Below are 13,283 nucleotides of genomic sequence, written 5' to 3'. Positions count from 1 at the left end.
TCTTCTGTATTCAGGGAGGCAGGACTTTGCATACCCTTCATAAATAGTATTGCATTAAAGAAGTACATGACTTCATTATCAATTTCTCTTCCTAACAAACAGACACCCAGGCTTTAAATCTTACCCAAATGCTGAGGTTCAGAAAGGATGATAGTGTTGAACAACTTCACCAGATTCATTCCGTTAACTCGCAGCAACATCTTTGCAAGAATCTTGCTGCAGCTCTGTACATGGGAGAGGCACTTCCTGGAATCAGTCCTGCAATTTGTGATGCAGCCAAACTGTCCCACTAATTTCCACCAGCTTTATTTGTAAGAGTTAGAGTAGCAGGAGTGAACACCCTATTGCAGTAGCTTCCTGCCTGTTCATTGTTCCTTTTGTTAGTGACTTAAAACACTGTGTAATTAGATATAGTGTTTAGGAGATCCATTAATTTATGTTGCAGTTTCCCTTTAAAAGGGGATGAAATCATTTTTTAAAGTTAAGATAGTGCAAGAAATCCTGTGAAACTGGTAAACATCTATATATAGCAGCCCTCAACTTAGACACGTCCAAGATGACTTTGTGTGTGGAAAAAATGTTAAAAACAAATCCCCTAATTTGCTTGTAGGCTGAGATGTTTGCCAAGTGAATATTTGTGTCCAAGTTATAAACTTCTGAAGGATGGGGTGGATAATGGAAATTCTGAAGTGCACTGAAGCCATGTGCTGCTGTGTGATGACATACCGTTCAGGGTCAGTCCCATTTCTATTGATGTCAGTGGCAAAGCTTTATTTGATTTCACTGGGGAACAGAATCAGGCCCTCTATGTAATTCGTCTTGGTAGGAGATTTCATGCCTCCCTAAAATGTGTCTGTAGATGACCTCATGGCTCCTGTTGTCCAAGTGTGCTGGCAAGGTCTTTTAGTAGTTAGGTAGCTCAAACATTAGTGCTTGCCAAGCTACCTAGAAGACTCATGTCATCAGAACGTTTACAGGTTTTGAAATGCTATGGAAATCTGTTAATCGGATTGAAAACCTAGCAAGTGTTTGCCATAGAAGTGAATGGAAAATGTGGTTTCAACACAGAAAACAAGGAAAATGCATTCTGTAGGTCCTTTGAGATTACAGATGGCTAAGGTTGAAAGTGAGTTCTTTACTCCAATTCCAAGTAAAAGTGAATCAGACTACAGTTTTCCCTTACATACCTAAAGGGGATGGGCAGATCAATCACTCAGTCACTCATTACCCAAAGGAATCACTCAGTGTCCCCATTACTCTATAAAAATACAATAAAGGGGTATCTATCTAGCTGTACAGATTATCAGAAGAGGAGATTTTTTTACTTGTCTTTTGAGACAGCTGCACTTGATGACATCAGAAAGTTCACAGAATTCTATCATTTTTCAACATCTGCTTCAGCCTTAGAACTACTGTGCAACACTCAGGTATTATATAGTTTCATATGTCTTCAGAACATGTGCAAAATATGCAACCAAGGTCTGCAAAGCAAATCATATTGGAGAATATGGTGCTTAAGCCAGTGTACTGTGTCTAGTGAGATGGAAATCTGTCTCCTCCAAAGTTTGGATGCAGTATTTGGATCTCCCACATGCTAAATTCATGTGGATTAGGATCTGGAGCTTGTTTTACAAGAAGGGTCTATTGTGAAATGATTCTCATTAAATATCTAAGTTTTAGCCCCAGGCTTTCAGATTTGGATCTGGGGTTGGATTTCAAAGCCTCTGAAGTTTGGGGTTGTTTGAAGCTGAGATTTTCCTTTAGACCGAATCCTGTATAGCAGGATGGTTGTTCTAATTTTTTCACCCGCCTCATAGTGAAAACTACTTTGTGGTAGTTAAGCATTTTCTAAAAAGTTTAAAGTAAATAACCAGGTGCAGCCAATTCTTACATATGGATGCAGCCAGCTGTGACACTTACTCTTTAACCCTGGTCTTTCTGTAAAAATTGTAAGGCTCTTAACATGGGTGGATCTATAATTTTTAAAAGGGGGTTGCAGATGGTGAGGTACATCATCACATATGAAACAACACTTTTCTCTACAGTTACAAATATACTAGAAGCTTTACTAATATGCTAGGGGCACCAATAGCAAAACTCCTGTTGGCTTCCATTAGAATCAGGACACAATACAATTACTTAGGATCAGTGGAACTTGCTAGCACAACTAGAATAAAATATTGTATATGACTCTGCAACAACTAGCACAAAATACCTTATATGGCTCACCTGGAGCGAATTTGAGGCATTGCTGTCCTACATGGGGTGGCTGTGGAATCTGCAGTGCTTGCTTCATAGTTGAATTCTTCTAAATAGTAGACCAGATTAACATTTTTCTTTTTGATTACTTGAAAATTGATTCAATGTGCATTGTGTTTTTTGTATATTTCAAATGCAAGCATGTATAATCATGACTATTGAATTGTGCAGCATTTGAACTTTCATAAATAGTTTATAAAAATATTTGGGGGTCTTGCACAGCTCCCATTAAGAACATACCATATTTTTTTTACCGTTTGTTATACTTGTAAATATGATTTGTTTGTTATGTGACCAGGCTTGTACACCTTCCCTTTAGGCTTCCCAACTGATTTTCTGTGAAAACTCCAAAGAACCCATCTGCCCAAAATAATTTGCTTCATCCACAGCCTCGCCTATCAGCTACATCTTCAGAGACTCTCACAGCTGAGCTGGGAAAAATCTTTTGAGTGTTATATATACTAAGTCTGATCTGAAGACAAAAAGCTGAGTTTGAATTTTTAAAAATTAATACTTCTATTTTGTTTTTTAAAAAATCTTTTAGGTCAATTTTATTTTTTTTTAATTTCTGGTTTGTAAAGTGGATTTTGTTTGTAAATATGAACTGCCAGAAGTGATTCACAGAAAGACAGACATTCCCCTTTCAGGAAAACATAGACAGCCCTGATTAGTCATAGCAGATCCAAGCTGATGACTTTTTCTTTCACAGGTCGCATCCATCCACCCACTCAGACAGGTCTCGCCCCTTGCAATGCATTGTCCAGTCCTCCCTGAAGAAGAAGAAAGCAAAGAGAAGAAACATAGTTATATTATTACTATTTTATTTATATTTCATAATCAGATACTTTTCAGTAGTCTGTCAAAATGAGGAACAGGCAGGAATCTAACAAAGTAAACCCCAGGAAAGGATTCTTGGTTTAAGATGTTTGACATGAACAGAAAATTAAACTGAGTTAAAAGTGTGTGTGTGTGGGGTGGGCCAAGCGCAGGGGAAGGGGGTTAGGGGGGAGTGCAGCACTCATTAACTGATTTGTGATAATTGTTTCATATGAGTTGGAAGTGGGAAACTATTCTGTGATACTTCAACTAGTTTTATCATCCGGGAGTAAACTGCCCAATTGTGACTTCACTTACAGGGAGATAGTGTGGACACATAAAATGGTTACCATGGATGGACTGTACACTTTTTAAACTGTATGATTCATTTATCCATCTAGGGGTTGAGGAACTCAGCTGATGCTGTGCACCGTTGTCACAAAGTCTTTCTAATATCAGGCCTAGATTCAGAATCATAAAGCCAGATTCTGCTACCCTTACTCATACCAAATATCTACCATTAAGTAGCCCCCCTTAGATGAAAAACCTAAACAGTAATATATTACTCAAGGTAAGGGTGGTAGAATGTGCTTCATCAGAGGCATAACTGGCAGCATGGCAAAGTAATGTACAGTGTCTGTAGTATCTTGGTATTACCGTGACTCCTCTTAAATGCCTCTCTGGTGACACATGCACAGTGGCACTGCACCACAGGAAATGCAGAAAGATAATGGGTCCAGCTGAAACTGCAGGCACTAGACCAAGACTAGTTTAGCTTCAGTCAGAGACTTACTGTGTGTCCTTGAGGAACTACCTGCAGAGAGTGATCAGTGCCCAATCTGTAAAATGGATATAATAATACTTCTTTTGTCTGCCTTGCCCAGGGACTCTCTCTGTGGGCATGTCCATACCACCCCCATTCCAGAAGGACTGCCATGAAGCATGCCCTTCCTGCTTATCTGAAGGTAAAATGTTATTCTTCAAACAGGAACTAAGTCAGGATACTAGGGATAAAACCATTATTTTGGTACAAACAGTTGTGGGACTTCTGGTGAGCACACAGATATATGTACCTGACAATTTTCCTCTGTCCCCTTCCCAGAATTCCCCTTACCAGGCATCCATTCCTTTTGGGTCTTTCACAATTCTTTTGGCACAGATGATGTCATCAGTTATGTCGCTTGACAACAAATCTGCAAAGAGTGCGAGCGGGTGTTTATTTTGGGAGATTCAAAGGTATCATACATGTGAGTCCAGAGCAAAACTCCCTGCCCAGCTGTGTGCCCTATTGGCTGACCTACACAGTGCTCTCCCAGTAGTGCTAAGCAGGGGCTTGGTATCCCTGCTGTAGTATCAGAGCTGAGAGAATCAAGAGACTCCAGATCAGCAATAGCCCCTATGTTGTCTGACTTTTGGCAGGTAGAATCCTCTGTTCCTCTTGTGCATGCAGAAGAATGATCTACAGACTAGGTATGGAGAGGTCGGCTATGGCCTCCATCCACCATTCATGTGTACAAAGCAAGAGATAGGATAAAGGGAATTGGAGAGAGGAGAGAGACTGAGAGAAGGGGAGGAAGTAGCAGGATAGGGATGGGCTGAGAGGGACAACATGTGGAAGAGGGAGAATGAAGTGGTGAGGAGAGAGAGGTCAGGGAGGAGCAGGGAATGTGAAGCTAGTCTGAATGGGCAGAGATCATTACAGGAAAGAGCTGTTGAAGGCCTCTGAACATAGGCAAGAGTAGGTATGGGGACAGTGTCTACAGTAAGAGAGACTGTGCCTGGATCTTGAGGGGGAGGAGCTGCTGACTTGATAGGGATTACATCTGCACTCACTCTACCTGTCAGTCCATACAGAGAGAAGAGTCAGAAGCAGCACTGATGGGGGGCTGAGAAAGTGTAGGGCTTCTGCCTATCCAGAGAGGCCAGGAAGAGAATCCTTTCAGTATGCACAAGAGCTGGGAGTATATCCAGCCGTATCCTGCCTCAGGTCGCCTGACCCTGCTACTTTCCAGTGGAGGCAGTTTCTGGTGTAGTAGCTGGAACAAGCAAGTGTGTGGGTAGGAGGGGAAATGGCTGAGAGAGTCAAGTTACAGCTACTCCTCGCTTAATGTCATAGTTATGTTCTTGAAAAATGCGACTTTAAACGAAACAATGTTAAGGAAATCCAGTTACGTCACAGTAGTTACCTGCTAACAGGCAGTGGCCAAACACTGTTATAACCGAACATTGCACAACTTTAAATGAGTATGTGCTCTAATAGATCAACAACGTAATAACGTTAGCTGGGACAATGTTAAGTAAGGAGTACCTGTAATTGTAATATAATTAAACTTTCCATGTAATTAGGGTATTAATGCTGTTCCTCCAGATGAGCTGGGAGACTGAATTAATTCAAATCTGTGAAATTCTTTAACACTGTTGGGTGAAAGGCACAATGATTTTACTTCATGATATGGCTTGCATATCCCTGTATCTCATACTATGCTTAGATTCTGTTCTGGCTCTAAACCTTCCATCCCCATCCCATCCCATGCAGTGTGGCTCCCCAGGAAAACTCTTTCTGGGGGCTGTTCTGGGAGTTTCCCCATCTTAAAAGAGCATCTACATGATACAGCCCAAGGCTATTGTCCTTCCCTTCACCACAAGGCCACTGAAGAGAAGGATGTGTTTTCCCACCCATACCCTTCACCCTAAACCCTCCCAGTTAAGGGCTTCCTACCCCACACCCAGAGTGGCACCATGTGGAGATTTATACAGCACCAGTGCAAGGCATGTAGCAGAGGTTCTCAGTGGGGCTTCGGTGATTGTTGCACCACACACGGCTGTTGATCTGGAAGATGCCATAGTCGGTGCTGCCATCTGCATTGTCATCCTCTGCTGCTGTGTTGAATCCACTCTCAAAGAACGCCATGCAGATCCCTGGCACAAGGTCAGAACATGATCAGTGCCCACATCAGGGGCTGTCTTTAGAGAGAGAGAAAGAGGGGCAACATGAGGGAATGTGTGAGGGCAAAACCGAGGAAAAAGATGAGGAAAGACACAGAGGTGGGAGATGGTCTGTCAATAGGGGGAATATGAAAAATGGCAAAGGGAAAGGAGTGTCCTGAAGATTTGAAGGGAGGAAGTTTGGGCACCGGGACATAAAATCAGAGAGAAGGTAAAGAAGTGTGGGATGGGAGAGCACTGAAACTCACAGTTGGCGAGGCTGTACCCCTCATACCCATCCATTCCAGCTTCTTGTAGCTTGTAGGCTAGTTCACATCGGCTAAACACTTTGGCTTCATTGGCCATGATTAAGCAGCCAAACAGGGGCAGAAGTGCAAGAGCCTTCATCTCTGCAGAATATATCATTGAGAGGCAATGATAAGGATTAAGTACGTGAAAGAAAAGTGCACATAGGCGATAATCTCACCCCATCACAGGTACTGACTGGAAGGACTGGCTCTGAGATAAACCAGGACAGAACTTTCCCACCACAGCTGTTGTGAGCTCCTTCTCCCACTGCTATAATCTGGTCCTCAGAGTATCCCTGCATATGCAGTGTATGTGCGGGCACATACATGCACCAAATGTTGGATAATCTAAAACTCTAACAGGTTTTATTAGTGTAAACATAGAAAACACAGAGGCTTAAGGCTTTGGAACATCACAGTCCGTTTTCTCATGGTGAAGGGTCAGGTGTCTCCTGGGAACTGGAAGCCTGACAAGTCTGATCCACCTGGCAAAGGCTTGTGCCCGTTAGAGGCTCAGGCATTTGAGGCTGCTTATTGTGGTATTCAGTTAGTTGCTGAGCAGGAGCCTGGGACACTGGCATTGGCTGCTTTGATGGAAACACTACCCAAACTGACCAACCCTTAGATACATATTCACATCAGCCTTATAATGCAATGATTACCACTTTCAGTAAGTCATCCTAGAAGTCAAAGGCAAGTTATCTGAGAAGAACTTCAGCCCTGTGCTTTCAGAGAAAAACAGCAGTAACTTTTCTACTAGGGCTCTCTCTCTTTCTCTCTCTCTCTCTCTCTCCTCTTCATACCTGTTTCCACTCCTAGCAAGCCTGTTGTTTTCCTTTTCATACAATGGGATTTTGGCCTTTCCTACAGAGCTGCAGGGAAACTTGAGCAACCAACTGTTTTTTTCCCTGGTGCTTGGCTTGGAGAGTATGGCTAAATACAGACAGTCAAAAGGCCCCAGGTGGAATTGATCCAATCTACGCAGGTTTTTCTAAGCGGCATAGATTGGACTGTTAAGAAATAGAGCTCATGTTCACTCTTCCATTGGCCAAGGTAGGCAGATGCCTGCACTGGCTAAGGCCAGAAGGCAGGAGAGGCTCCTACACGCCTCCCATCTCTGCCCCCCTCAAAATTCCCCTGCCTCTCAGCCGTGGGGGGAGTGGGGGATGGACCTTCCTGCCCAGTTCCAGTCTATGGTGGGGGGGGGGGAGGAGGGTTGTTTGGGAAGGGAAGGGGAGGGGAGGTGAAGGGAAGGGCAGCCCAGCCTTTGTGCAGGCCAGCTCTGCCAGGCAGAAAATCTGCCCCTCCCCCCCCCCCATGGCTGAGAGGTGGGGGGCAGGTGGGACATTTGATGCTTGGTGGAGTTGGGCTGCATGGGAGGAAAGCCCCCAGCCTCAGGGGGCTTCCCTCCTCTGTCCAGACCCCAGCTTGGGGTGGGGGGTCCCCCCCTTGCTCACCCCCATGGCTTGGAGTACAGAGGCTTTGCTGCCTTAGCTCTGTGACAACCTGGGGGAAGGACACCCAGCTGAGCTGGACCAGAGGACATCAGGCAGAGGCAAGCCTGCCCTGATAGCAAGGGTTAGCAGTGGACTACAGTGCATCCTGGGATGCTGGAGGACTGCGACCTAACCTGTTCCAGATCCCCTTCTGAAACAAAAGTTTGATAGACCAGTCTAACCTAAAGTGATTCAATTTGATACTACATCCATCCAGGTCTATCTTAAATTGGATTTCACCATTTTGAAATCAGTCTATGTGCACTGAACTTCTGTTTTGTTTCACGTTTAAAACAGTTTCTGACTACGTATACCAGTTCATGTGTAATTTCTGTCCCTAGCCTGTGTGGAAGGAGGGAGGGAAGTGGGAAGAAATCTTATGAAATCGGAGAGCAAATTGATATGGGTTAAGAAAAAGCCTTCGCACTAAAAGTGTTAGAGTACTCTTGTGTTTCTTTGGTGTCCCTCTTTTCTATTCTTCAAATTATTATTTTCCTCAAACTCATGTGACTGAATATACTTTTCTGGGTTTTTTTTGTTGTTGTCCAGATTTCTTGTTTCCTCTTGTTCTAGCTTGAGATATTCTCTGAGAATTTCTTAGGGGTTCCCTGGGACTTTGTCAGGTTACCAAATTCCTGTATTTTCTACCTTAGTCTTAACACTGGATCTGTAAAGCCCACCAATGCACAGTTGTTAAAAATGAGTTGACTTTCTTCATTTCATTGTGGTATTTTGGTGTTGAGAGAGACAGTTCTGGATACTAAAAGACATTTCTTTTCTTCTCCCTTATGTTCGTTTTCTTAGGACCTGCCACCATGAAAATGGGGGGAAAAAAACAACCTAGCAATACTGGGAATATTGTATTGCATTTAATAGTTACTGGACTTACATGAACAGGGCCTGATTTTTTAAAATTTTTTTTTAGCTCCCTTGTTTTATCTGCTTTGCACTTCTCCATCAGCACAAAGCAAGTAGAAATATGGCATTATCAATCAGTTAAGGAATATACTGTTATACCTGGCCCTATCCTGCCCTGTGTATAGAGGATATGTTGGAGAGAGAGGAAGGAACAGCTATGCCAGCCCAAGGAAAGCAGAGGGGTGTAAAGCTGTTGAGCAGCATTGCAGAGGGAGGTGTTCAGCAGGACTTGGCTGCAGCTAAGGATTCGGCTATGGCGCCTCTCTTTGGTGACCAACTACCAATGAGGGAAATACCCATTTGCACTGGGTAACCCAACAGCAGCGGTTCCCAAACTCTGACAGACTGCGCACCACCAATATAAAATGATACAACCTTAAGTACCACCAGCAAATTTTTGTCATATAAAGTAATGATAATAAATCTGTTAACCGCGTACCACTGACAGGTTGCTTGTGTCCTGCTGGTGGTATGCGTACCACAGATCGGGAGCTGCTGCCCTACAGTACTAAAAGAGGAAGGCACTGGCTGTTGCAAGGCTGCACTTGAGCTTCTGCTAAGATCTAAACACTTAACTAGTCCCTGTTATGTTTCAGGATGTTGGTGGAAAGCACCTGACCAAAAGGGTAGACACAGGCAGGGTACTTATTAGCAGTTACAGGGGGCAGCAGCAAAAGTGAAACGCTCCCCGTGCCTCGGAGGGAAGCATCAGAGAGATTCAAGAATTAAAGGACCGCAGCGATACCTATCAGTCCTTCCCTCGCAGCGTCTGACCACGGCTCCCTTCACAATGGTCTGGCCTGAAAGCTCCCAACTGACATTGGCTGCCTCGGTGTCTAACTGCTCCTGTTCTAGAATCTTGTCCCGCCGAAGCGCACCGTCTGTCTCAATTCAAACCATGCAACGTGGCTGTGTTGCGTGTACTTTTTCTCAGCTGTCTGCATTACAAAATACGTTGCAGAATTAAGTAATGTAAAACATTACATTGCTTGTAGCAGAGCTGGGATAGTTCTTCAAACCATCCTTTGCAGTGTGTGTGTGTGTGTGTGTAACCCTTTTGGGGTCATTTTCACATAAACTGAAAAATACTCCTGCACATAAGCCTATTGGCCAATGTTTGCTAAAATGCAGAATTTTAAGATACCATTGTAGAATATTTGCAGAGAAATAATTTTGAATTCTTAATTTACACCTGGCCATTGTTACTCACTCCTGCAGTTAGGCCATAAAATGATACTACGTAGCCAAGTAAAGCCTGCATCAAAAGCATCTCCTGCTTGAAGCAAGCACAATGGGGCGGGGGGAGCAAGATGCAGGCCAAGAGTTATCAAATAAATTATTCAGTGAATAACTTCAAACAACAAATTCTGTGTTGTGGAAGGCTGTGTCTGCTTCCACTCGGGTGTGTTGTTGTCAAGGGAGGTATGCCTGCTCCAAGCAAGCTAGAGCCCTGCAAAATGTAAAGTAACTACTCTATGTGCACCCAGCGCACGCTGTATCTCACCTTTCAGCCCCTAGTCTTTTGGTGCATGTGGAGTGGGAGCGGGAGCAAGTGGGAAGGGCAGGCTTCATGACGGTACTTCTGGAATGGAGATGGCCCACAGAGAGAGAGTCCCTTGGCAAGGCAGGCAGAAGAAGTATTATTATACTCGTTTTAGGTGCTGATCTTCTCTGGAGGTACTTACCCAAGGACATGCAGTAAGTTTCTGACTTTGAAGCCAAACTAGTCTCATTCTAGTCCTTCTTAAACTTAAGATTACGGACAGTTCTCAGTAGTGCTGCGATGCAGTCCTACCCACCTTCTACAATGTAGGTTATATGCTGTGGCTGCAGCTCTCCACAGCCCTGATACCTAGGTCCCCTGTGGAGTCTGAGGCATGGCTGGAGCCCCAGGCTGGTGGGGCTCCAACTATAGGGAGCAGCTGTGCAAGGTGTCAGGCTGGGCTGGGCTGGAGATGGGGGTAGCAGTAGGCCTCCCTTTCCAGTACCTGCTCCTGGCCAGCAGGAGATACCCAGGGGGACTGGGCAGGGAGCAGGAGTGCCTAGAAGAGGGTATCCATTCACCATTGCTGCTGGCCCCATCCAAGCCTGGCACCCCCTGATGCTGCTTACAGAAGCCCTTGGGCTCCTCCCACCCCTGGGTCAGCTGGGGCCAAGAGGCAAACCCTAGCCATACCCTGCTGGAAAGGACCCAGGGGGAAGGGGAGGTGACTACACTGGAAGAGAGGGGTGCTGAGAGCTGGAGGTTTGGGGATGGAGTCTTACCTGCTTCAGGGATTCATAAACATCCCTAACAGCTGCTGCCACATGGGGTCTACCTGCTGAGGGCATGAGCTTTAGCTACCCTGTGGTGCTGGCTGCATCTCCCACAGCCCACTTTTCAAATTCCTAGATCCATGCTTAAGACCATTGATTAGGGACATAGTCTAGTGTTCTCCTCCTCAGCTTTGCCTAGGCACAAAGAGGAGCACACTTCTCCTCTTGTATCCTCTCACAGGAGCTCAGAACCACTCCTGCTTCCCTTTCTGATATTGCAGCTTAGCTGGATCTGAGGAGCTGGTCCTTGGTGCACAGCTGGTTCAGTTACTGATTTTGATGAGTTTGGTTTTGTTTTATCACCTCACTGTACATGTATTGTTAGCATGGAGCATAAATAAACCCATTTAAATATAAAGTAACGGGAGTGAAGAGGTGGGGATCCTTCCTTCCAGAACTATTTCTGTAATGCCAAGCAAAGTTGATGAGCTTTATTTTAAAATTTCCAACCGAGCCCAGGGAAATGATAAAATTTGCTCAGTTTCTTAGATTAAAATGATTTTTACTAAGTTCTGAAAGGTTCAAAACATTAAAAGACTTCTCCTTTAGATTAAATATTAATGACAATGCCTGGGTAATAATGGAATGAATTCTGCCTGATTGTTTTCACTTGCAAGTTCCTAATTGTATGGGAAGTATTTCTGATGGGTTTTGGTTTCAGTAGGAGATAGAGTGCCAGAGAGCCAGTACAGTATTTGTGACACCACAAGATTTACAGCTTAATTCCCTGCTTGGAAACAAAGAAACAAATAGCTGCATGTCATGCACTGAACTGAAACATTATGGATCATATTAGTACTCTAGCTTCTAAGGACTTCTCAGTGGTGGGAAAAGAATGCTATTAACTTTGTTTTATGACTACCAGCAGGCTAATGAGGAAAGAACAGTCTTTTCCATTTATAAAGTCTGAGGGCCCTAAAATCTGAATATCAGCCCAGGAGCTTTGTCAGAAGAAGTAACTGCTTCCTTTCCCTCGTAAAGCTCCTATCTCTATTAATCTATGTTTATTTTCCTTCTGCTTTTCAATTTGCTTAATGGACTTCAGCCGAAGTCTCTCCTAGCAGTCAGAGGAAAGTAAACTCTGATAAATCCTTAGGGACTTAATAGTCACAGTAAAGCACTTCTTTGGATTATTTTGTCTGACTTTCATCTTTGCTGCTTCAGAGATGATGGCTGCAGATCATTCCCATCCTAACCCCATGATTTAAGAGCCTGGGAATGGACTGACAAATGATGGTCCTTTTTCTCCCTCTCTTTCTCCCTCTGCTTATATGGAAATAAGACAAGAGCAGAGTTGCTAAAATTCAACCACTGGAGATGGTGTGCTCTCCTGGTACAACCTGATTTCACAGAAGCACTGTACCTGGTTCATATATAGCCGATAAATGGGCTGTGCGACGCTTCAGTCCCTGATTCAATTCCGCAGTGATTTGGCCTGATTTGGTGGCCGAATCTCTGAATCTGAATCAAATCACAGGACTCTTTAATCTCTCTGAATCAAATCGGAACCCTCTGAATTGATTTGGAAAGATTCGGACATAGAGACAACTTTAACTGTTTTTTCCTCTGGTTAGCAGGGGCTCGTGAGTGCTGCGATGCTGGGTTGCATGAAGTGCCCCACAGAAGCACAGGAGGCTCCCCAGCACGCTCAACAGCAGACCCAGAAGTGGACTGGAAGCACTAGAAGTGGACGGGTTCGCTCCGCAGCTGATTGCTGAGCCCGGGGCGGGGGGGGCCCCTAGCATGCTCCCCAGTGGACCCAGAAGTGGATTGGAAGTCCTTCCGGTCTACTTCCGGGTTTGCCGCCAAGCACGTGGAGGGCCCCCCCCCCGAACTCCTCTGGGATGCTCCATTCACCCTAGCATTGCAGCATTCACAAGCCGTGCCTGCTACCTCGAGGTATGTAGAAAAAAATTTAAAGCTGTGTCTATGTCCAAATAGTTGATTCTCTGAATTAGCATTGAATCTTCAGATTTGGATTCGGCTGAATTGAATTAGGGACAATGAAGCAGGGGTCATTCACCTTCTGTATTCAAATACCTCCTTTCCCCCTTGGTTGAAGGTTAGTAGTACATTGAACTCATCTGCTTACTTTATGTGAGGAAGCGGAACATCTAGAAGCAACTTTATCAGTGCCTGGTTGCCAACTGCTGATTATGGCAGCCTGCCAGGCCACCGGCAGAATGATGCATGTATTTTTTCCCTTTTAGACTTCTGGAACTTTGTAAGGACCCTCAGAACATAT

General features: G+C 44.4%; 1 protein-coding gene and 1 long non-coding RNA gene across 5 annotated transcripts in view; one reads left to right on the top strand and one right to left on the bottom strand.

Annotated features, from left to right (window-relative positions):
* The window catches only part of LOC109285871 (uncharacterized), a 310,547-nt gene that overhangs the window by 44,413 nt on the left and 252,851 nt on the right, over positions 1–13,283 (top strand). The window lies entirely within an intron of this gene.
* On the bottom strand, positions 1,299–9,651 carry LOC102565958 (sperm acrosome membrane-associated protein 3). Its single transcript, XM_006260659.3, has 5 exons — positions 9,468–9,651; positions 6,270–6,410; positions 5,836–5,994; positions 4,190–4,268; positions 1,299–3,029 (listed from the first exon to the last, which is right to left on the bottom strand). Exons 2-5 carry the CDS (start codon positions 6,406–6,408, stop codon positions 2,963–2,965), a joined length of 444 nt encoding a protein of 147 aa, XP_006260721.1. The 5' UTR covers positions 6,409–6,410; positions 9,468–9,651; the 3' UTR covers positions 1,299–2,962.

The sequence above is a fragment of the Alligator mississippiensis genome, chromosome 5 (genome assembly GCF_030867095.1).
Source record: "Alligator mississippiensis isolate rAllMis1 chromosome 5, rAllMis1, whole genome shotgun sequence".
Lineage (NCBI taxonomy): Eukaryota > Metazoa > Chordata > Crocodylia > Alligatoridae > Alligator > Alligator mississippiensis.
Note: the sequence above shows the minus strand (reverse complement) of the source record. Positions and strands in the feature narration are given on the sequence as shown.